The sequence below is a fragment of the Aulonocara sp. 'chitande type north' Nkhata Bay genome, linkage group LG19 (genome assembly GCF_057382095.1).
Source record: "Aulonocara sp. 'chitande type north' Nkhata Bay isolate Kocher_YH1m ecotype deep benthic linkage group LG19, A_spYH_male_GT1.1, whole genome shotgun sequence".
In the NCBI taxonomy this organism is placed as follows: domain Eukaryota; kingdom Metazoa; phylum Chordata; class Actinopteri; order Cichliformes; family Cichlidae; genus Aulonocara; species Aulonocara sp. 'chitande type north' Nkhata Bay.
Window position 1 is genome coordinate 20,382,700 of NC_141362.1, and position 24,647 is coordinate 20,407,346.

The 24,647-nt window shown below is 40.8% G+C and overlaps 1 protein-coding gene and 1 long non-coding RNA gene across 2 annotated transcripts in view; one reads left to right on the forward strand and one right to left on the reverse strand.

Annotated features, from left to right (window-relative positions):
• frmd6 (FERM domain containing 6) overlaps positions 1-20,346 on the forward strand; it is a 31,606-nt gene extending 11,260 nt beyond the window's left edge. Inside the window, exons 2-14 of the mRNA XM_086274138.1 lie at positions 2,196-2,471; positions 3,996-4,086; positions 6,915-6,994; positions 8,934-9,010; positions 9,159-9,345; positions 10,495-10,650; positions 10,820-10,885; positions 11,578-11,646; positions 15,438-15,612; positions 15,824-16,132; positions 16,450-16,581; positions 16,706-16,797; positions 17,014-20,346. Coding sequence (XP_086130264.1) covers positions 2,373-2,471; positions 3,996-4,086; positions 6,915-6,994; positions 8,934-9,010; positions 9,159-9,345; positions 10,495-10,650; positions 10,820-10,885; positions 11,578-11,646; positions 15,438-15,612; positions 15,824-16,132; positions 16,450-16,581; positions 16,706-16,797; positions 17,014-17,316 — 1,836 coding nt within the window. The 5' untranslated portion in view covers positions 2,196-2,372 and the 3' untranslated portion in view covers positions 17,317-20,346. The remainder of the gene's footprint in view (positions 1-2,195; positions 2,472-3,995; positions 4,087-6,914; positions 6,995-8,933; positions 9,011-9,158; positions 9,346-10,494; positions 10,651-10,819; positions 10,886-11,577; positions 11,647-15,437; positions 15,613-15,823; positions 16,133-16,449; positions 16,582-16,705; positions 16,798-17,013) is intronic.
• Positions 1-24,647, reverse strand: part of LOC147306889 (uncharacterized) — a 107,065-nt gene that overhangs the window by 81,107 nt on the left and 1,311 nt on the right. The window lies entirely within an intron of this gene.

A 24,647-nucleotide genomic window follows, 5' to 3' on the forward strand; every position in this document is an offset into this window, starting at 1 on the left:
AAAATCGTCGACGACTGATTTAATAGTCGACGTGTCGTTTGAAGCTTTGGAAGATCGCAAAAGACGCAGGAATAATAGCAGGATTTAAGAGTGTAATAACGGACTGAAACAGAAGATGGCAGCACTGCATGTACAAGGATTCCAGCTGCCGTTAAACCCCGAAGAAGAAGAAGTAGCTGTGTCCCAGAATTCATAGCGCGGCCCAGCTTAGTTTCCAACAATGGCGGTAGCTAGTTAGTTTTAATATTACTCTTATTATTCTTTCTGGGTCACAAAATAAACGTTTAACATATTTTCAGGCGAGAATGTAGCTGTGTAAACCTCAAATATCGGCTCAGTTTTCGGAGACGTCTGTTACCCACTAGCTCGATAGCTAGCCGGGGGCTAGGTCACTATCGCCGTGAGAACACCGGACTCCCCGCAAATTGTTTTCAAACCCACCGCCGTCTTTCGCGACTCAGGTTAAATATATATGAGTCACTTAGATAAATTAAAAATGTTGTTGTTTGGCCTTTTTTTTTATTTATTTTTTTTATTTAGTATTTTATTTGTTCCTGAGTAAATCGGTTTGGCTGAGATTAAAGTTATAGTTTTTACACAGCTGAATAAACGTCAAGCAGACAGCTGATTATCAGAAGTGTGAGATGCTGGAGAATATACCCCGGTGTCCTGTTATATTTTAGATAGCAAGGAGTTTATTAAACTTTACCGAAACAATCTGCAAATTTCATTAAAATTGAATAAACTATCATCTTGTCTTTATTTTTAGTTAGCACCTTAAAAGCTTAAAGCTGTAAGCTAATGATAGTTATATAAGCTGTAGTTTTACGTCCAGTGGATGATGATCTGATTAGTCGACTAATCGCAAAAATAATCGGTGACTAGTCGACTATCAAAATAATCGTTTGTGGCAGCCCTACATGCAGGTACTGCTTACTGAATCTTTAAGCTGAACTACCTGTCAGTGAATCTTGTATTATTTAACTGCATCCTTTTAAATGCTAATAGTTTCTCACATGGTAATGTGATCCTCTCTGTTACCCATCCTGCCTGTTTTTAATGACAACATGCCTTCAAGGTGAGTGACTTTAAACAGGAAGAAGTGATAATCTTTACTGATTGTTCTTAAACTTTCTTTGGTCTGGTCTGAGACTTTTCATACCCTCTGAAGGTCTCACACATCCTTAGGTGTAATTCAAGCTGTGAGCAGCTAGTAGCTCACAGCTTGAAGCTGTTAAAGCTGTTGGTGTGCCTATTGTGTGAGAGACTGCTATTTATAGTACTTAGTAAGAAACTAGGGAACACACTGCTGTTCAAAAAGAGTATCAGAACTGTTTTCATATGACCTGACTTCAGGTTCATACACAGAATAAAGTTACAGTTGGCCTTTCATATGAAAATACTGCTGAAAATTAAAATGAGAGGGTTCAGGAATATTTTTATTTCCTGTTCAGCATCTTCAGACTTTAATTCTAGGAAACTGAGTAAGAAGGCATGGAGCAGACACTGCCACAGTCTGACTCTTGCACTTGGATTCCAGCAGACGGTGAAAAATTAAAGAAAGTCAGACAGCCAAAAGCTTTTAACAGAACTGAATGAGTTGACAAAAGTAATGCCAGGAGGGAAATGTGGAGCTGGTTGGCTCACAATCAGACACCCAGTCAGCATCCAGTGCCCTGTGTAGGTTTTTATAGACAGCTGTTCAAGCTGCAGTTTGTTACATTTGTCAAAGATGAGAATAGCAGCTAGATTGAGTTGTTTTTTTTTTTTTTTAAAGAAAGGTGGTGACATAAACTGAAATTGGATAGGAGTGCGAGTGGCTTAGTCAGTATCTCCTTAACCCAGCATTACATGTCATCAGTTCCTCTCCAGACCCACCTCCACAGCTTCCATTTATCATTTATCGTCATTTATAGTCTTCTGAAATGGTGTCACATATACATGGAAATGAACAGGAGTGCTTCCCCTCCTTATTTGTCTTATATTTCTCATTCCTGTCAGACTTTATTAGTACAGTTTTGCTCTTTTTAAATAATAATTTAGATCTTCAGACAAATTTAGATTTATTTATTTATTTTAAATGTCAGCCATGCCTCCTCCGCACATTGCAGAGCACATCTTTATAGTTCATACATTTGCATAAATCAGACTGTACTAACATCAAGTGCTTTGTTCTCTATCATGTGTCTTCACAGTGGCTGACTGCAGCTCGGGTCCCCATGCCCTGTCTTGTGAGCACTGCTTGGCCCGCTGAGCCCATAGGTGCGTCTATACCGGGCTACAGCTGAAGCAGGTCTGGTCGGTGGTGGAGGTGGGTCCTCGGAGGGCCTGATAGCAGGCGAAGAGGCCTGTCCCGTTTCAGCCACACGAAGATGAACAAACTGAACTTCCACAACAACAAAACCATGCAGGACCGCCGCTGTGTCTGTGTCTTTTTGCCCAATGATGACACACTGAATGTCATAGTTAATGTGAGTAGATGCATAAAAACTTTTTAAGGTAAAGAAATACTTATGAGTGAAATAATGTAGTGTACTTCAAATGCTTTAATTGACAAACAGGCAGCTTTATTTTCTAGATTAGATTTAGAAACATAAACAAAGATGATGCACATCTTTTATATACAGTCTGTGGGCGAGACTGTAGAAAGAAAGTCAATGACCAAGCTGCTCGGCTTTGTCTGAAGGTTCAACTATTTAGCGCTTTACCTCTCAGAGTACTATAGGTCATTGATTGTGCCAGGTGTTTTTTAGGTGAGCTACCTTTTGTTTTCTTATCTCGGAAAACAGGTGTTTGTTTTGTAGGTTCCTGATTGAAAGCTGCCTGGTTCGTTTTTCAGAGGTAGACATAACCGCATCTAAATGAAAAGCTTTAAAGCCCTTTAGGAGCAGGCATGAAGTCAAAATCATCTCTACTGTTACACATCATGTTGAGTTTACAATAAGTTTTAAAGAGCTGTTTGCTGATTGAGTTATACATTTACACTCAATGAGGAGCTATCAGCCAAGCAGCTGATTGATCTCAGTGCTTTCCATGCTATCTAAGCAAGGAAAAACAAGGTAGTTCTCTCCAAAAACAATAACTGTTACAGGATCTTTTTTTTTTTTCCTTCAAAGAAATGTCTCTGGCCTGGTCAGTAGATCTTTCCGCGATCCAATGTGTTCTTTTGCAGACTGGATAATAATAAATAATAATGGATTGCATTTATATAGCGCTTTTCTAGAGCGTTTTACAATTCCACTATTCATTCACTCTCACATTCACACACTGGTGGAGGCAAACCACAGTTGTAGCCACAGCTGCCGTGGGGCAGACTGACAGAAACGAGGCTGCCATATCGTGCCATCGGCCCCTCTGGCCAACACCAGATAGCTAGATAGAATAGCTCTGTTTACATTCTTATTTCACCACTGGTGAAACTGCCTTATGAAAATGACAATAAATCAAGTTATACAAGCTCGGAGAGCATGTTAAGTCTGCTTGGTAGTACAGGCTTAGTAAAAACCAGTTGGTGCTACTGGCCACTGGCTTAAGGTTGGGATTAGGTTTAACTGTAAGTGTCAAAGTAAATAAGGTTTTTGAACTAAACCTAAAAGCACACAGGCTGAGAAGTTTTGATTTCATTGCAAATTCTAGTCAATATTTCAGAAAGTTCATGAATCTCTTCAAGTTAAAAGATCCAGAATTTAATTTCAATCTACAATCACCCATCTGCATTTTGCAAAAGCAAAAACAAAGAAAAATTAACCAATGGGAATGTCAAATCTCAGAACTGCCAGAAGAAGACTGTTTTCCCGTAAAATAAGACTGTGTTTGGTGGCTAACACCATGGTACCACAACATGTTTAAGCTTGCACAAGATGTCATAGGATGATAAACATGCATGCAGAGTGCTGCTCATGCATGCCCCAGGTCTTTGTAGTGGTTCATAACAGTGCAGAATAAATACAACACATTGCCGATCACTAATAATTGTCCTGACATCTCCTCCCCAGGTGAAGAGTTTGTGCCAGGAACTTTTGGTCCAGGTGTGTGACCTCCTCAGGCTGAAGGACTGTCATCTGTTTGGGCTCAGTGTTATTCAGAGTAAGACTACTTTTCATTTAGGGGTATGGGTAGAGCTGGGCGATATGAGATTTTTTCATATCAGGCGATAACGATATCTATCACGATATAAGCCAAATAACTATATTTGTAAGATTTAAATGTGCCGTTGCTCACAAGTAAAATGTGAAATAATCAGCAGCTTGTTTTTATTTTATATATTTATTTCCCATAATAAGTTCAACAGGGTAGATGTACTTAAGGAACATGAGACTTTTTCAGATAAATAAAGACAAATATTGCAAACTACACAAAAGGCAGCCGCTAAAGCGTTTAAGTTTCAAAATAGAACAAACAAAACAGACTACTAAATTGTCAGTTCCACTTAGAAACAAAATATTAATTCTAAAAATGAATCTTAGTTTGTTTTACAGAAGAACAGACAAAATTGACTAACTTTTGTCAATATCAAATAAACTGAGAACTAAAAGGAAATTCTCAATCTCTCCTTGTTGTATAGCTTAGCTTTTCAAACAGTTTTAACAGTTACTTTAGTCTGACAAAAGCCGAATGACGAATTAGCGCTTCCAGTCAGAGATTGAGCATGCACCGGTTTATTGTATTTCCAGACTTGCTTTCGGCACAATTTATAGTGCGCGCTACTCTGTTTTTTGTCAGACTTGAAATAGCCAAAATACCTTCACACTACGGAACTTCTATGGCTCTTCCGTTTGACAATCTCTTCGACATTGGAACCATCATCTGTTTTCTCTTCGGTCACGCTCGGTTGATTTTTCTCTAGTCGGCGCACTCATTTCCTCCATTACCCGGGCGGTACGGTGGCTGGCTGCTTCCCAAACAAATACACATGTGCGGCTTGGCACTTGTGCTTTACGTAACAAGTCACGTGACGTGACGCTGCGGCTGTGATTGGTTCGGCTCTGCGCTACTTAATTTGGATTGGCTGTTTTTTTTGTTTGTTTTTTTTTTAAAGAGGACAAGAGCGGCGAGGTCTATCGCGATAGTTTAATTTTTCTATCGAGAAAAAGTTATATCGCAATACATATCGTTATCGTTCTATCGCCCAGCTCTAGGTGTGTGTATGTATGTATGTATGTATGTATGTATATATATATATATATATATATATATATATATATATATATTTCTGTTTTGTTGTGTGCAGCTCAAAGTTGATCTCATCAGTCAGAATGATTATTCTTAGGGTCTTTATACAAATAGTACTTTTGATCATGAAGTATGCTTGTCATCAGGAGCCACATAAAACCAGTGTAACCAGACAGATACTTTCCTTAGTACTAAAAGTAGCATCTCTCACATATCTGTCATGGCGGTTGCCCAGGAACCAGGGCCTCCTGATCCTGACTGCCTCCCATTGTGTGGCAAAGTTAAAGTTGTTTTTACAGTGATGGGGCTCAGCGAGGGTCGTCCTATTGGAATGAGTCACTGTGTCTGTTTTATGGTGTGGCAGACAGCAGATGACAGTTGTAGGCAGCTGCATAGGGAAAGTAAATTGCAAAAGGCGGTGTTTTCAGACAGCTGCCCGCCAGATGAGCCAATGGCGGCACAGCAGGTCAGTTGAGCTGGAGCCAAAGGGTCTGATTGTAGGACATTCCTGAAGTGCTTGTCTGAACAGCGTGAAATGCCCAAGGCAAACAGAGGCCACCCACTCCCTGTGTGTCACCCACTGTCCCCCTGACAAGACGATCTTCACCAGACTCAGTTTTAGATAATATCTGTGGTTTAAAATAATAAAATTTGTGAATGTTTTCAGCAATAGGGAAAAGATTTCTGTGGTTCTAGCGTCTGAAATGTTAGTTCCTAATTTTGAGTTTTCAGAAAATATTTAGGCCATCCAGATATTTTTACTGTATGTTTGTAAATGTGCCAAACTGTAATTTAAGTATTCACACGGTGTGCCAGAAATGGCATCCTTCTCTATTTATATTGCCGTTATAGGCCACAAAATTACGTTTTACAGGTCAGTTCTCACACACACACACACACACACACACACACACACACACACACACACACACATATATATTTTAAAAAAACAGTTTCCCACTAACCCCTGCTTCATTTCCACTTCTACTAATGTGCAACCACAAAAATACATCTGCAGATTATCCTTGGTAATAGGAATATTGTTTCTGGAAACAGATATTGCCTTTGGGTATTTCAGATATATTTTTTGGATTCTTCAAGTGCCACAAACCAAACATAAATTGGCTCAATAGCAATAGAATGGCGGCAGAAGTCTTAGCTGTGGAGATCTCAAATTGTCACCAAGTAAAACCAGCATTTTCTTGGAAAATGTTTGAAATCTAACAGTGTGGAAATAAAGAATTTTAATGGATCTTTGTATTCTGGTGATTATAATAATGTGCTGCTGCTTAATGTGCTGACTTTATAAGTGCAAGTCATGTAAACGAACACTCAAGTTCCAGGTATATTTATAATGTTGATAAAAATAGGTGCTGGCATCCTGTCATAGAGGCTCTGCTCCTGCTCTTTATGTGGCTTTTAGCTTTTCAGCTGGTTTTAATTGTATAGAAGCCCAGAGTTGTCAGATCAGCAGGCTGCAGCTTATGAAGGGTGTCACTTTAGGAAAAGATTAAGACATGACAGCGTGATTTAAAGAGAATGAGAGGGAGGCTCAGAGTACAAAGGGAAGCTCAGAGGCTGTCTAATGTGACTGCTCTGAGGCAGTCTTTGAACTGGGCTCATTCAGTGGTGATTTTTCTGAGCAACACACACAAAGGCATATATGTATGTATCCAGGTGTGCACACACCGATGACACAGACAGTGAGTTCCTGGGCTAAAGCAGTTTCTCTCCCATTGCAGATAATGAGCACATCTATATGGAGCTGGATCAGAAATTGTCCAAGTACTGTCCCAAAGAATGGAAGAGAGAAGCAAGCAAGGTAAGAAAAGTTTTGCTGGGCTCCCAAATTTTAGTAGAAATTGGAAGAAGACAGTAAGATGTAAATCAAAAAGGATTTACCAAGAGTATTCTACCTGGACTTACATGATTTATACAATTAAAATTCCTTGTCAGATGGGTATAATTTACCATCTACTTGCTTACCTTCTAAAAACCGTGGTCATATTTGCATACAGTTCTGCTCAAAGCCCTGACCTTTTTTGGATCCAGAGGAGCTATATGCCTAACATACAAGTTCAAATCTGTAGGTATGGACATTAGGCTATGTTCACACTGCTGGTCTTGATGCTCAATTCCGATTTTTTGATCAAATCCGATTTTTTTGTCTGCTTGTTCACACTACAAATAAAATGCGACAGCAAACGCGCTCTAGTGTGAACCCTCAAAGCGGCCTGCATGCGCAAAAGAAGACGTCACACACAACGCGCTCTGTTTAGACCCAGAGCAAACCATATTGTTTGACTGATGGCCCTTAATATAAAGACTTCGGACTTTACTTTTCCCAATTTTTGCTTTAAGTCATTTTGTTATTTTTACATAATAATGTAAATAACCCAATAATTATCCTTATTGCTGTTTTAGAGGAGCAGTGCTTCAAAGGATAGCTGCAGATTTCTGTCAGCATCTGCAGATTATACAGTACAAATAAAATGTTCTCGTTTCTCCAACGTTGTCTTCCCAACAGTTTCACTGACATCTACACTGGATGGCCAGGAAGCGTTCGCGATGTCTTCTCGGGCGCTGATAATTGGCGTCTGTCTTGTGTCAGTGGCGTAAAAGACGGATTTAATGCGACATGACCGTTCAAACAGCAGTCGCTTTCAAAAACATCGGATATGTATCGGATTCAGGACCACATACGAAAGTGACCCAGGTCGGATTTGTAAATATCGGATTTGTGCCGTTCACACTGTCATAGCATGATCAGATATGGGTCGCATAGGGTAAAAAAATAAATAAATAAATAAATCTGATTTGATGCGCTTTCGCCTGCAGTGTGAACAGAGCCTTAGATTGACTTTATCTTGTAATTGTCTGACCAAGCCTGTGAATAGAGAGGTTAACAGGGTAGATGCCTGGAAAATTCACAGGTGGGGAAATCCTTAACCAAAATCAAATGGATTATTTTCAGTAGATACAAAGCATCTGATGCAAAGAGTTTCCTTTTATCTCCTCCATATGTGAAAGAGCAACTCTGCACGGTATCAGGATTATATCCCAATTCCCCTTACATTATCTAGAGCTCATGTGTAAAATTGGCTCACCAAAGTCCTTCTCTGGATTTAGACAGTATTAATGTCTTTGCCCTGTTCATTGCAGAGTAACTGTGATGTTAAGTTCAGGGCTGTTGGGATCAGTCTGCTGTAAGACTCCTTGTTCGAGGCTGAAGATAGAGGAGTTCTTTATCAGTCTACTGGCTTTTCTTGACAGTTGTCATGTTTCAGAATGAATTTGGATCACATGCCTGTCGGTGGTATTGCTCTAAACATATAAAGTGCTTAAAACATTTGCACAGTACTGCATGCACCTGGAGATTTGTGCAGAATCTCTGGCTGTAACACCAGATGCAGCTGTGTGCACTGGCAATAGTGTCTGTACATCCAAGATGGTACCACACCTGGAAACCTCAGTCTAACGATTAGACTTCAGGGAGTTGCTGTGTTAGGTTGTCAAACTAGCCAGGCTAGCTGTTTAATGCCAGTGTTAATGCCAAGTTGGTCAACATCTGGGCATGAGACGTGGTAATGAGCTTCCCTTCTCACTTCCAAGTATTACAAAAACTTAGTAATTACTTAAGTAATTACCTGTTGCTCCTTTACTATAGAGTTGATCCAGTTCATTTTTGTAGATTGATTATAATCGGTCAGTGATGCTGGTTGTAGTATATAAACACATTTTTCCACATGTGGCTTTTGCAGGGCATTGATCAGTTTGGGCCTCCAATGATCATTCACTTCAGAGCTCAGTATTATGTTGAGAATGGACGATTGATCAGGTCAGTAAAGCCTCTTGCTTGTTTATTTGCATGCTGAGTCAAGTAATATGTGTGAATAATGAGGATATTTGTATAGACTCACAAAGATCATTCCGTTTAGCCCCAGTTATCCTTAAAGCTGGCTGAATCTGCTCTTTCTGCCCTGCAGCGATCGGGTGGCCAGGTACTACTACTACTGGCACCTTAGGAAACAGGTGCTTCTCTCTCAGTGTATCCAAAGGGAGGAGGCCTACTTCCTCTTGGCAGCCTTCGCCCTGCAGGCTGACCTCGGCAATTTCAAACGAAACAAGCACTTTGGGAAATACTTTGAACCTGAAGCGTACTTCCCCCCATGGGTGAGTCTGTCTAACATGTACTGCATTTGGAACGTACTGTATGTCAAACCTAAGTTATGATTTAAGATAAATGACTATTATCCTGCACACTCACAGGCTGTTCTGAATTTATCACTGATAGTTAGTTGCCTTAGTATCACATACAGAAGTTGAAGTATAGTCTCTCTTACTTAAATGGATATCATTTGATTATTTTAAAATATTACTTTCATTACATATGAATGTTTTAGCTTTTGTTTGACTTCTGTGGTTCTAAGACCATATTTCTTATGCATTAGGTGATACTATGTTATGTGAGGAGTTATGTGTTTTGACTGGCAACATCCTAATTTAATTGCCATCTGGTGGAAAGCTTTGGCATATGCATAAAAATCTTAGAAGTGATGTTAGAAGTTGGAAACAAGCTGTCAGATGTGGATAGCCTGCCGGAAATAAGACTGAAAGAAGAACACAAACTGCTGTATCACTAGCTGAGAAGCTACAGGTACAGTGGGCATTATGTTAAAATGAGATTTTAGGCTGTCAAGCAGTGTTCCTGGCCTGCAGGGTGTAGAATATGTTTTAGCACCTTTCATTAGTCATGCTGACCAAACACTTAGCAACAGCTCCATAGCCTAGCATGGAAAATAATGAGAACTGGAACACTTCGGTTTATTTTTGTGCCAGAAAGTAGCACACGCACTTTTTAAAAAAACAAAATCTTTCGAAGCACGTAAGACGTGTCTATTCTGGCATCACTGCCTCCCCAACCACTACTACCATCCCTCTGAATATGGCAGCCACACCCATCTGATTGCCCCCACTTCCCGTCATTAGCCTCCTACCTCCTTATCACTACTCGGAGCCAGCAGTGACAGGAAATTGTTGGAAATGAACAGCGTACGCTCCCCTCTGTAAATCTTGCCCAGATTTAGGTGCTTAGAAAGCTTACTAAATCTTCAAAAAGGGGCTCACAAAGCTTAGCGCGTGTGTTTCCGGTTGCTGCCTCTGGCTCTCTCTCAGTCTCTTTAGGTTGACATCTGTTTGCCCTGCGGCAGGCAGCTTCATCACCCTCATCAACCTAAGCCGCCAGTCGGTTGTAATAACTCAGCACAACTTCAGGGCAGCCAAGCCTGACGACTATCCCCCTCTCTCCCTCTCCTTACTCAGGTGATAGCCAAGCGTGGCCGTGAGTACATTCTGAGGCATATCCCAAACATGCACAAAGACCAGTTTGCTCTCACGGCTTCAGAGGCACACCTCAAGTATATCAAGGAGTGCGCCCAGCTTGATGATGTCACAGTCCACTACTACAGACTCTATAAGGTGAAAAATGCCTCTAATCAATCTAGTTTCTGACCAAGATAGTGATATGTTGTATGTTATATTGCTATGTCATGGCTAGGCAAAGATTATATGCATGGACTGCTGGTTTGATTTCAGCCTTTTCTCCTTAATTTCCCCCTCTTATCGTGTAACTTAATATTTTCAACAGGACAAGAAAGAAGTCGAAGCATCTCTTACATTGGGCCTGACTTTACGTGGTATTCAAATATTCCAGGTATTGTTCCTTAATTAGAAATCAACATAGCTACTTTTTTTGTATTCTTGTATACATACAGTTAGGCTTTAACACAAAATAACATAACCAGACAAAATCATATCCAGAAATAATAAATATTTTTTTATTTTGTTTAATTTATGAAACCAAGTAATCCAAAAATATTGAACTTTATTAGTGTAATTTCTTTTCAGATTTCAGGTGGTTTTGCCTTCAGTGCCTTTCATAAGGTTTCATGCTTTACATTAACTTAATATGACTCATGTATGCTATCATCATGAATCGCACCTGGAAACCACTTGGTGACCATCTGGCAACCAGAGGCAGCAAGGAAAAAAGGTTTATTCCCTGACTGGTTGACAAGTGGTTGCTGGAAGTTGCTTGCCCTGCACCAATCACCTCTGTGTGATTGCTTTGGTTGCAAACAGATTGCTGTGGTTGAAAGAATCTTGCATTGAAGATGCAAACTTTGCTTTGAAGACTCTTATATCAGTTAAAGTGGCAGTGAAATTATGCAATCGTTAGTGACCAAAGCAAACATTTTTTGGTGCAGCACCCTGTTTACAACCAGTTTTACCTGGCAATAGCCAGCAGCCACTCACCAAATGGTCAGTGAATATACAATATACATTCTTTGTTTACTTTGATTTGTAATAAGTCGACATCCATGCATTTGTGTTTCTGTGTTGCAGAATGTCGGGTCTGTGAGGCAGCTGTTGTACGACTTCCCTTGGACCAATGTGGGAAAACTGGTATTTGTGGTGAGTCAGATATCTCATCAAAACACGTAGCCCAGAGAAATGTTCTTCACAGGTCCTGCAATTTACCTTTTTGGATTTAAAAAGAAAAATCATTTCAGTGATGATGAAACGCAAACATTCCCTTGCTTATGGCGATGTACGTGAAAGCCCAGCTCCTGCTTAGGGTCACAGAAATTTTTACGTGAAGATTTTTTCCTCTTTGCGGCTTTTTTATCTTAGTCCTCTGGAACTAATCAGGGATTTAAAGAGACTTTCCTTGCACACGTACACATGCAGAGCCACATACTGTAAACTACAGGCCTTTTTTCATCTAATGAGCAGCAGGATTTTCTGTTTCATGATATACATGCCCCTCGATTCATCCATTTTGATCAGTTATCACTGTGGTCCCTGTGCTCTGTAAAGGAAATCCTGTTAAATCTCCTCATCTCTGCTCTGACTCAGCTTGCTGTTAAGCTGAGCGCTGCAGCAATTTACTTCCATAGGGTTTCTGTTATCACAGGAGAGCAGAGAAGCTTACTGTTTATCTGTTTCACTCTTGACAGCTTCATGTTTTCTGCCAGCCTGTTATTAATCACAATCCCAAGAGGTCTTTATTGCTCATCACAGCTGTTACACAAAAATGGGCTCCTTGTGACTCTAAATTTGGCTGTTTTGTTGTGTTGAGGCAGACTTTACAGGCTGTAAGGTCTCTGAGAAATGTGGTTTCTTTGTCCCAGAAAGTTGAAGGTCTTGGTCTCAGACTGGGTTTTAGTTTGGTCTAATTTCGGAGTAAGCAGCCGTCGTATCTGCTGCACAGTTCACGGTGGAGACTTCCTGTTTTCCACAGTCTTGTTTTTTTGGGTGGTTTTCTTGCATCTGCCATCTACACCGTCGTGACAGTGAACAAGCCATGGCGTGGCTGTGGTTTGACTGAGACCCAAAAGGCCTCTGTAGGCCCTGTCCCACCCTTTTTCTGAATAACAGGCTTTCTCCTCTACCCCACCCGCAAGTCACGGCATCCTGCATTGCTGCCATCACCCGCTGCAGCTACAGGCAAGCCAGAGAAGGATGCAAGCAAAGGGGCGCATGGGTCAATAAGCACCAGATGTTGTGATGATTTTAGGGGGATTTCCGATTCAGTATTTGGCTTTTGGAATTGCTAAAACTCCCCCTTTTTTGTATAAAAGTTTAACGCAGGAAGGGTAGAGTATGCTCTTGGTTCACTAATGCAACAGGGTGGAATTCTGGGTTTTTCTGAGGGAATAAGTTGCATTTAGATTTTTCTTGAGCCAGTGAGCATTTCATCTCCTCCCCTTGAAAGCTGAAATTAAGTAATTGCCTTTATGTCCTGTGCTCTTGGATCTCAGGCCAGCTTTTGCTTCGCTACTGCTCTGGTTGATGCTGGTCTGTATGAGGAGTTGTTGGTGTTGCTGGGAGATTTCGATGTGTGTGGCCTGCTCGGGAGGTCTTTTTTCATGTAACGATTCAGAAAGTTGTCCAGCAGCTTTAGATGACCCGATCATGTACAGTGCACAGATCAGGAAAAGCTGTGGCTTCTGAAAACCTCTTAACAGCCTGCCACTCGACACCAGTCTGCTCTTTGCTGTGTGTGTTTGTTCTTGAATAGAGTTACCGTCACACAAGCTGTTCATCCACTATACCTGCTGCTGGGTGTTGGATTATTTTTGCCTACTTAAAACCTGACTGAGATATTATTCTACTAAAGAAAAAAAAAGAAAGAAGAAGCACCCCTCACAGAGTCATAAATACTGATGCCATAATCAAAACCAAACATATCCCACACATCCCTCTTCATATTAATCATCCATAGACCTGCTGCACAGAGTTCAACTTAAAGATAAATGCCTGTTGAACAAACGATGCAGCATCAACACTCAAAGCATGTTTGAAGAGCGTGTCTCCCATCTCCTCTTTTCTTTTTACTAATTATCATTTTTCAGCTGTCAGTACTGATACTGGCCGATATATTTGCAGGGTGTTTGTATAGATGTCTATGGGAATACAAACCTGCTCTTTTGCCTCAATAAACTCTTTTCTGATGAGCTAATGGTCTCAATCTCTAGTTTTAAGTCTTATTATAAAGGGTGATGTTACTTTTCTAAAATATGGCTTCATTAGAATGAAAAAGGAAGAAAGAATTAGTGTGTGGTTTAGGGTTGGCCTACCGTGTGACATTACTACCCTAATAGCCATTTTCCATTAATACCTACTCGGGTTGGCTTGGAACAGCTCGAGATGATTTTTAGAGTTTTCCATTAGGCGATTGTACCTGGTACCAGGTAAATTTTTAGTACCTACTCGACTGGGGTTCCAAGCAATCCAAGTAACATCAACAGACTTCATGCCACCAAATGACTAGTCAGTGACGTTGTTCGATAAGTCACCTTCACGAAAATCAAAACAGCTATTTTTGAAACCCAGCAACAAAGGAAATGGTTACACAGAAACAATGCCATAGTCCCGGAGTCTGACCAAAGGCCACAGACCGAGCTGCAGGTATACCATCGCCTCGACGTCCACCTTTGTTGTAGTGTTCGAAACGCTTGGCTGCATTGCTATAATGACCCTTCGCACATTTAGGTGGTACTCGATTGCAATGGAAAATGAGTCAAGCCGAAGTGTCATCAAGCTGATCCGGTTATGTAGTAATGGAAAACGGGCTCAAGAGCGTGTACTCTTCATTGTCACATACGGACAGCTAAAATACTCCATTCAAGACTTCACACCTGAACCTCGCAAAACCAACAGCTGATGTGACAGCCACATAAAATCTTTTGTACGCAGTATGCGGTTGTTATCCATTATTCTCCCCTCTGCCTATAAATAAAAGGAGCTCGAACCAAACAAAACAGTGGATGGTTCAAAGGTTTAAGATAAAAGCATTGCCTGGGAAGAACAATTAAGAGTTCACAGAGAAGAGATTTAATGCTCAGCATCAGCTGCCTCCTCCTTGGACTCACCGAGTTCGCCTCGTTCACACCTGGCTGCTGCCCAGTACGACTTCACTGTTTTAGTGGTGGTTTCTTGGATCTGCAGAGTAGCATTTTGAGGTTAAAGATAAATACTCAGTTTGAAGGATGGCAGCAAATTTCTCTCGCACTTTCCCACCCAGACTTTCTCTCCTCTCCCACAGATTTAAAGAGGAAATCTTATTCACAGAAATCTTTTGTAGGAAAGCCACCGGTAAAGAACTCAGTTCATTTTATATGAGCTTATTTCTCGAAAGACAATAACCACTAAACATACTTCAGTTCAGCAGCTTTCTCTAAAAGTATTTGTCTAAATAAAGTAATGCTCTGTCCCGTAGTCCGAAAGCATAGCTATTTGCATTTTCTCGAGGTCAGAGGCTAAACACTTGCAGAAATGTTTATAGGTCTGTGTTGAAAACAACCCTGCTGACACTAAAGACAGCTGTTATTGTGTCGAGCCTCTGCCAAAAGGCGCAGGAGAAAGCACAAACCCACCATTTTAGTTTTTCCGAGCATCCAGCTAATATGTCCTCTGACTGGAAAAACAACCAAACTGCTGAGAAATGCACAGTTTCAGTTTCTGGTTTGGGAAATGAAGAACAGATTCATGAAGTGATTGCAGCTTTGTGTTCAGCTACAAAATAGTTTTCAGGAACAGACTTTGTTCTTTGGCTAATGCTCGCCTTCAGGCCTCCCTGGCACTTAATCACAATTTCACATTCCAATTTCATAATCGTGTTTTGTTAACTGCTGTAAATCACCGAGTCCTGTAATCAACATTCATGTGTTTTCTTTTTCCCCCTCGCTCCTCACTCTCAGGGGAAGAAGTTTGAAATCCTTCCTGACGGTCTACCCTCGGCTCGTAAACTCATCTACTACACAGGATGTCCTATGCGGTCTCGCCACCTCCTGCAGCTGCTTAGCAACAGCCACCGGCTCTACATGAACCTGCAGCCGGTTCTCAAACAAGTCCGTCGACTGGAGGAGAACGAAGGTATTTGGCGCCACTTATTCTGTCAACATTAAACACCCTTTGATCACTTCTTCAGAAATATAAACAAAAGAGAGCTGATGCTTCCTGTTTTTTGGTTGCCTGCAGTACGTAAATCTGTGTTTTGAGATGGATACAGCATTTTGAACAGAAGTCTGTTTGGTTTAGATATTAAAAACTACCTGTTTTTTCTTTCTTTCTTTCCCCACTTCAGAGAAGAAGCAGTACCGGGAGTCATACATTAGCGATGCTCTTGAGCTAGACATGGATCATCTGGACAAGCGTTCCCGCGCTAGTGGCAGCAGCGCAGGCAGCACGTCTCATCACAAGCGTCTGTCTCGCCACTCCACTACCAGCCACGGCAGCTCGCACACCTCTGGCATTGAGGCGGACAGCTTCAGGGCCCCCGGCCAAGCTCCGCACAGACCCCTGCGCACCTGCAGCTCGTCCACAACCAGTCACGGGAGCTCGCACACCTCTGGCATCGAGAGCAGCGGCAAGGAACGCAACCTAGATGATGAAGGTATGAGTATTCACATTTATTTTTTTGTGCGTTTAGAGTCCAGGTAAGATTTCCCTTCAACAATTTAGGGGTAGATTCATTTCATAAAGTTTTTGCTTTTTTATATAAGAAACCACAGGAAAAGATTTCTCTTCAGTTTTCAAAATAAAATGCTGTAAGACCTGCCTGATCAGAGGTAACATGCTGATGGCTTGCTAGATTTCTGGGACTTGATATTACAAAAAAAAGCAATGGTCATACTCCAGTAGTGCTGCTCCAGAGAAAGTGAGAAGACTTGTTTATCTCAGATAATAATTCAGAAACATTTTACTCTGCAGAAATTGAGATGCTGGTGGATGACCCCAAAGACTATGAGGAGCTTCATGAAATGGCCCTGGATCAGGAGATGTGCATTCACATTACCGAGGACATGCTGACGATGTCACCTGATCAGACCAATGGATATTCAGGTACAGTTTCTCTGCAGTCAGGGGAATTAGCCCCAAAGTGGAATGAGTTAATTCAATGAATGCCACCTGTCTGTTTTTAAGGAGGCGGTAGCAAAATGCATCTCAAAAGTTTGTGTTTTTGCAGGATTGATTGTAAAAGATGTTAGCTCCTCCACATCCAGCTCCTCTGAGACTGTCGTCAAAATGAGAGGACAGAGCATCGAGTCTTTGCCACAGGTAGTTAAAGCCTTTTCTATCTGTGGATGTCCTGAGAGGCTGTTTTTTTGTTTTTATTTCTTATTTTTTCTAGAAAACCACTGCACATACAAGTCATAAGGAAGTAAAGCAGAGGGTTTAGAGTGACTATAAAGAAACACCTGGACAAACTTCATAACTTATCTGTGTTTGATTTTCTACGTTTTTATTCATAAATTTGACTTGTTTTCCATGCAGACGTCGGCCTGCAGGAAGCCTCAGTCTTCGACTGACCGCCACAGCCAATCACTAGACGACATCCGCCTCTATCAGAAGGACTGCCTGCAGTGGGCGGAGCTCTGCCAGGACACCGCCCACAGCTACACATTCGGTTGCGCTCAAGAGCTGAGTGACAGCAGCGGCGGAGGCGGCGGCTATCAAGGCCTTGCCGATCAGCGTGCCGGCATGCTTGGCGAGCAGCACCCGTTTCCCATCAAGAGAACCAACAAGTACTTCTCTCTGGACCTGACCAGCGAAGAGGTTCCCGAGTTTGTCGTGTGACAGAAGCACAAAGTAGGCAACCGCAGGGTGCCCTTTTCGCTCCTCCACGTCAGACGTGGAGATGTTTCAGGCCTCAGGGAACGAGATGAGAGGAGCGCTGCAGAGCTGGTTTCTATTCTTGGCAGCAAATAGTAGCGATGAGTAAACTGGCAACAAGTAAGCTGCCCCTTTTAAGCACCACTCGAGACGTTTCACATAACACATAATAAATCAATAGACATTGAGGTTTCTGTCAGAAAATCAGACTTTAAGAACAAACACTGGGCTCAAAAGAACTAAAAAACTGCACCCCCAGGTCAAAAGAAACAAAAGGGATTGTGTCATCTTTAAAAAAAAAAAAAAAAAAAAGATTTTATTTAATTCAGTCTTCTCCAAACTGATCCGCTTCTTTACAAAGTCATCAAAAGACTTGTGCATGTAGGTCTACAGCAGACAGATTAATGCACCTGACAAGCTTTTCAAAGATCTTCAGTGGAGGACACAAAGGACAGAAATCATGCTGAGCTACAAACCAAAGACAAGATGGAAATAAACTGAAACCACATCTGTCTCTACATCCAGTTTGGTGGAACATTATATTTCAGTCATGCAGGGAGGGAACATGGACCTACGATCCTCTGTGTGAGAGTGGCCATGCCTCCTTCCTCCTCTCTTCTTCTTCTTCTCCACCACTTCATTTTACCTCAACTGGAAGTGGAGTGTGCCAACACCCCCCCCTCCTCACAGACTGGACTTTTTAATCATTTGAACACAAACCCGACGTGCCTTTATCACACTATGCAGGTGTCAGTCTCGCGCCTTGACAATCACACACCTTCACCCTTAGATCCAAGCCATCAGAACTCAAGCTCTGCTTTACTTTTTAAAAATTGCGCACGCACACACATAAACATAGAGCTAGTTTTTTGGCAATTAAATGTTAAAAATATCACGATTTCACAATGTTTTGTGTCCTGTCAAATTCAGCCGAGTTTCCCAGGAGGAATGAGGTCGAGCGAGTTCCTACGTGTTCTGACTCGCTCTGCGATTGCGGCCACAAAAGTTTCCCTGTAATCTAGCCTCAAAATGGAGCCGGGCTGGCTGTCAGCCAAAACAAACCACACTTTGACGCATACATATACATTCTCCTTTGACTCTTCTAATCCTTTTGTTTCAGCTATTGTTTTAAACTGGAATTTGTTACATTTTTCTCTTAAAAATCAATTTATATGTTGTATTTTTTATGAACTGTATATGTTACACACTTAATCTGTGTAAGGTTAAAGTCATTCAGTATTACAAGCCAGTGTAGGTGACAGTATTAAGGACATGTGGCTCTGAACAAGAAAGACAGGTTTTATTGTCGGTTTGATTCAAGAGATGTGACCGTTACTCAAGATTTCAATACTCTAGAAGTGGCACAGTTTCCACTGCGGTTTGTAAGGCAGTTGGTTGTGGAGATGACATCTTTTCACCAGAAATGGAGACTCTTTCCCTGAACCGATGTTTCCAAACTATTTTATTGGGTTAATTTTTCAGTTTTTCTTTGCCCCACTGAGCAGCATGAATAAGAGCAGGAGGAGGTCAGTTATTGGTTTTGATCAACAGCCTTCTTTTTTTTTTAAATCATGAGATTAGGAGAAATGGTGGAAATGTTCAGTTTTAGATATTGAGGCTCATGAATTTTAAAAACACTGCTTTATAAGGATGTAGGATCATTTTGCTATAAAGCTACAGCTTAGCTTATCTAAAAGACACAAAGAACAACTATCCTGGCAGTCCATCCACCTGCCAGCTCACATTCATTCAGCATGAGGGTGTAGGAAGTGTTCATTACCATTTTAAGATTTAAAGTTGTAGGGTTGGCTAAATCAAACCCCTCAGTTTAACCCCACCTGCCCTCTTTCTTCTTTTTGTTGTTGTTGTTGTTGTTGTTGCAGTCAGCAAACAAAAGCGAGGTGTTAATGTGGTGATACTCCAGCGACTTTTTGTGCCAACCTGTGACACGTGCAGTGTAAGAACCGTTAGCTGAGAGTTTAAAACTTATTTATCATGGTTTTAAGTGTCCTGCGCTTAAAAACGGTATTTTAACACAGTCTATCAGACAGCATCAATGAGAATTTTTATGCAATACATAACAAATACATGGATTTAATAAAGCTGTGTAATTAAATCAACTTCTATATTTCATACTTTGTTTTCTTTAACTGTTTATATAATTACTCATTAACTGAAAATGTCTATTTTGATGGACAGCAATGTTTCTTATATTAAAACAGCATGTGTTAAGGTACATAGCCATACATTCATAACCCATGTCCTTAAAGTCTTCCTGTCTTACTTCTTTGGCTCTGCTATATGGTCATACTTACACTTTGTAAGAGTCTGTATGTCTGTGCCCATAATCCTTTCTGTGAAAGGATCGCCCTGCAGGTAAAAATGTTTTTTGTCACCTTGTTGTTCAAAAAAAAAGAAGAAAAAAAAAAGATTTGTTATAATGAAGTCTGGTCCGTGCCTTCTTGGTACTAATGCCCTCAATAGCCAATAAATAGGTACATTTATCTACCAATTATATGTTGTCAAGTCATTTCATTTTTTTGAGTATTGCCAGCTGGAAGCTAAAATCTCTAAAAACTCTTTAAGTATAAAACTTTACATGTGGAAGGTGGTGTACAAAATGTTCCCTTAGTTCATGCTGCCCTCTGGTGGTTTACACTCACTGGAATGCAAGTCTCCCTTTGGCCTGAGGGTGGCAGTATTTCATGATAAGTAAACAGCTCTGTTCCTTTTGTCCTCTGGCCTCAAATTTGGCTTCACGCCTACTTTTTTTTGTATAACCATACATAAGCGTTATTTTAAAGTGTGCTATCTGAACATAAAAAGACACTATAACAACTTAATATTAACAAAACCATTAACATCAGAGCTTCAGCTGACCTTAGTTACCTGTCATCCTCACTTGTACCTCATAAATCTAGGTGACATAGTGATTGACTACATCAGGCGGAGTGATGTCCATTTTCTTAATCTGTCTGAATTTCAGTTTCTTTTCCCAGAGTTGGCAACCCCAGAAATCTGATTTGATACTGTTCGTATTTTTATCTTACATGTTTTATTAAAAATACATTTCATTTCACAGAAAATGGTTATCCCAATAATTTATACTATGAATTGCAGTCAGTATTAATAGCAACGAAATAAGCAGATCAGCTGACAATCAGCGTTTAATTCTAAGCTACCCTTCTGTAAATATCTATCAGACAATCACAGAAACTGCTGATCTATTGGGATTTTCCCACACAACCATCTCTCCAGTTCACAGAGAAAGAAAAAATCCAGCGAGCAGAAGCTCTCTGGGTGAAAATACTTTGATGCCTGAGGTCACAGGAGAATGGCTAGACTTGCCCTGGGCTAATCGAATGGAGTAGCCTCAATTAACAACTTGTCATCATCAAGGTATGTAGAAGAGCATCTCTGAATACACAACATCTCAAAGTGTGGAACAGATGGGCTACAAGAGCACACTGGATGCTACTCCTGTCACTAAACTGATGCTACAGGTCACAGATTAAACAAAATTGGACAACAGAATTGTAATTCTCCATTTCAGCTGCGATATTCATATGTTTACACTGCTTCCATCACAAGACTCACATCATCTCAAACTGGTTACTCAAACATGACGGTGATTTCACTGTACTCAACGGCCTCACAGTCACCAGATCTCAAAATCAATATCAGCAGAAGCCCCCAAGAAGCAAGCAAGGCTACAAGACGTGAAATCTTTGAAGTAGGAGGAACCGTAACTGTGTTTTCTTTTGCGTTAAAATATGCAACATTGGGCTGAAAACACAAATCACCACAAAATCATTGATGCACAAATTAAGGGGAAACATGGAAGCCTTCCTCAGCGAGCTCCACCTCTTTCCCGCACTCTCCCCTCCGAGATACACAGCTGTACAGGAAATCATTCATCCACCATCCACTGCCGTCACCATGGCAACACAGAGGGGGAAATCCATTCTCAGTCGCTTGTCAACCCCCCTCTCTCTCCTTCCTTTTGTCTTGTTGAATTAGGTGGAGCTCTTTTCTGACCACGTTGATGCATCATTTTTAAATTTTAAAACAGAGCAAAGGCTTCGTTCACTGATCCTAATAATGCTTGCAGAGCCTCATTTGTATCCTCTCTAATATTTCCATACATCTGTTCTCCCCATCAGTAAGCATGCATGTGTAGGTGATCATTGCTGCTGATTGTCTGAGAGTATTAGGTGGCAGTGTCTCTCCAGCAGCAGTGGTGACCTCTCCATAAATCCCGTGGGGCATTGGGAAAGGACAGGCGGGGCGGTTATGCTTGGATCGGGCCAGCAGCTGCCTGGAGGAGGCAGATGGTCGCAAATCAGAGATGAAATCCAGGCCCCTCCCCTGCCTGCATGATAACCTACCCCTCTCACGCACACAAAAATAGAACAGTTCAAACTATTGTCTTACTACACAAATTTTGGGCGAGTGGGGTGAATGAATGCTGATGACCAAAAGATTAAGAAAAATATAACCCATTCAAACAAAGGCAGGCCAATCAGTATCAAAGGTGGTGCTTTCCAATTCCTGAAAAACCAGCTGAATTTAAGCTCTGCCCTGATGCACGAACATCACTATTAATTGCAGCAGAAAAGTCTTTAGTCACCACATCTGTCCGTGTCCTCTTGGAAATGGATTAACAGCACTTAATAAAGCAGCCTATTAACCTAAACAGCTGCACTGACACCAAAAGGAGATGATCCCCAGAGCCGATAATAATGAAAAACAGCAATCTGATTACAAATAAACAAATCTCTGGAGTTATCTCTTCTCCAGTGGTGGAGGGAGGTGCCTGACACATTTAGCTTGAAACCAGTCGGTGGTATATGATATACAGCGCATCTGAAGTTGCTACTAGATAAGTGGAAAATTTAACCATCTCAGAAAAATAATTCTTACAAAGTTCTATAAAAGGGAAAAGAGGAGATATATTAAATATGTGGTTTTGACAGTCAATTGTCCAGAATATTCATTATATTAGGTAATATATATGTATGTGAACAATATGTGAAAAACTAAGTACACCCTGCTTCCACAGGACTTAACAGGGTACTTAGCAACCAGGTGCTGCAAATCAATTGCTTGTGATAAACTGATCATCAGTAACTATGAAAACCTCTATAAAAACAGGAATTTTGTACATCCAAGAGTGGGAATACCAGCAAATTGCCCACAAGGTCAGAAAATGGTCCGAAAAATTCCAAAAAGCTAAATCTATAAGCCTCTGGAAGTGGCTCGTTCATTGCAGATTGCTTTGATGCTGAGATCTGGTTGCTTGTGGACATTCAAGGCTCTGGGTGCTAAGGTCACCCTCTAACATATTTAATACCAACTCATAAGTCAATCAAGTTTATTCTTCTCTTTTACTTTTACTTCAGTTGCAAATGAGAAAGAGGAGAAAAAGTTTATTTCGGGTCCTGGCCGCTTCCTTTTCTTCACCATGGCACTGTGAATCACTTCCAGTGTTTGTAGCTTCAGTTCAGCTATGTTAAATCTGCTCACAGTGCAATTAGAAAAAGACTGATGCTGCAGGACCCGAGCACCTTGTGCAGCATCTGACGTTGTGTTTACCCAAAATTAATAATCTAGTATGGACAAGATGAATTCTCCATTACTCCTGATATGTAAAACCTAACTGAAAGAGGATGTGTTCTCTCTTTTTACCACACCGTTTCAAACACACGATTAAAATACCCAGGCGTCTGATCCATATTCCAAGCATCCATAGTTAAAACTGCTCTTATCTTAGACACAGAGTGAAACTTCTGATAAGAGTACACACTGCACTAATGTCTACTGAATGTGTTTTATATTATTGGAGACAGAAATCAAACATCTGACTTCCTACAAATGCAGTGAGACAGAGGGCATGCAGCGTTTATCTAATTAATGGCAAAAAGAGTCAAACAACAGCCATTATGAGTCTTAATGAGGGAGTACTGTTTCAAAGAGGGCAGAATAAGATGCACACACTGTTCATACTATGAATCTAATTATCTTAGTGTAATGAAACAGTCTCATCAATACTTTTATTCCAAACATCAATGACTGTACAATGTGCGGTGCATTAAAAGTGCCAAATTTTCACAAGTTATACTCGTGGCTCACTATTTAAACTATAGAACAGAATATTATTTTTATTTTAAAACGCTGTTTGTCTTAAAAGAAGGTAAGCGAAAGCACATATGATGGTAGCGTGGTCGGACAACGAGGACATGACCAGTTTCCTGCTTTTCAATATTGTGTCAGACTCACACTATTTTTAAGAGGACATAATCACACATATTGTTGTTACATTTTCAGCCACTGGTTGCTTGAAACCTTTCACACCTCATCTCATAAACCAGAGTGTCTATGATTGTTAAAACACTGTGGGTGGCTGCTGCTTCACTATCCCATGACACAACACAGAACTGCTTTCAGCATACAGTTTATTCATTTTGGGCTTTGCCTAATTCTAATAACAAAAAAAAAGGTTTCTAGCATCAATTAAAGCTTAATATGAATATAGACATGAATAATAGTACCAGGGGAGTAGCACAGAACTCTGGGCCCTATAATAAACAGTGTCTGTGGCCCCCTTCCTTTGGTGATGCACATCTCTGAAGAGTCTTTTGATCGGTCTGAAAAACTATTAACACTATTTTCAAGGCTTTGGGGTCAAGATATAGAGGTCAAGGCACACCATAATAACTGTAACTATTGTAATTATCTTGATAATCTTGTGCAGTAAAAATGCATTACATTAAATTAAGTTTATGATCTCAAACACAAAAATTAGACAGATAAAGTAACACGTGTATCTTAGTGTGCTGCCCGTGGGTGTTTAGAACTAGCAAAAGCTAAAAAAATAAAATAAAATCTATCCCCATTTAAATTAAGCAGCAGTGTCGTTGCGTTATTCTGAAGTACCATTTCATCAGCCTGAAACACATCGACTTCCTCAGAACAGCTTATTTATCTCACGGCACAATGCTTGAAAACCACCGGGCCCACAATAAATAAAGCTCAACAGTACAGCAGATGACTTAAGATGATGGTGGGGCTACACAGTGATGCAATGGTTAGCAGTGGTGCCTCACGGCATGGAGGTTCTGTGTTTGAATGCAATCTGGGGCCTTTCTGTGGGGACTTTGCATGTTTACTGGATACTCAAGCTTCCTCCCACAGTCCATAGACATGCAGACGGTTAGGTTTATTAGTAATTCCAAACTGAGCAAGAGTGCTAGTCTGTGTGTTGGCTCTGTGATAAATTTCCAAACCTGTCCAGG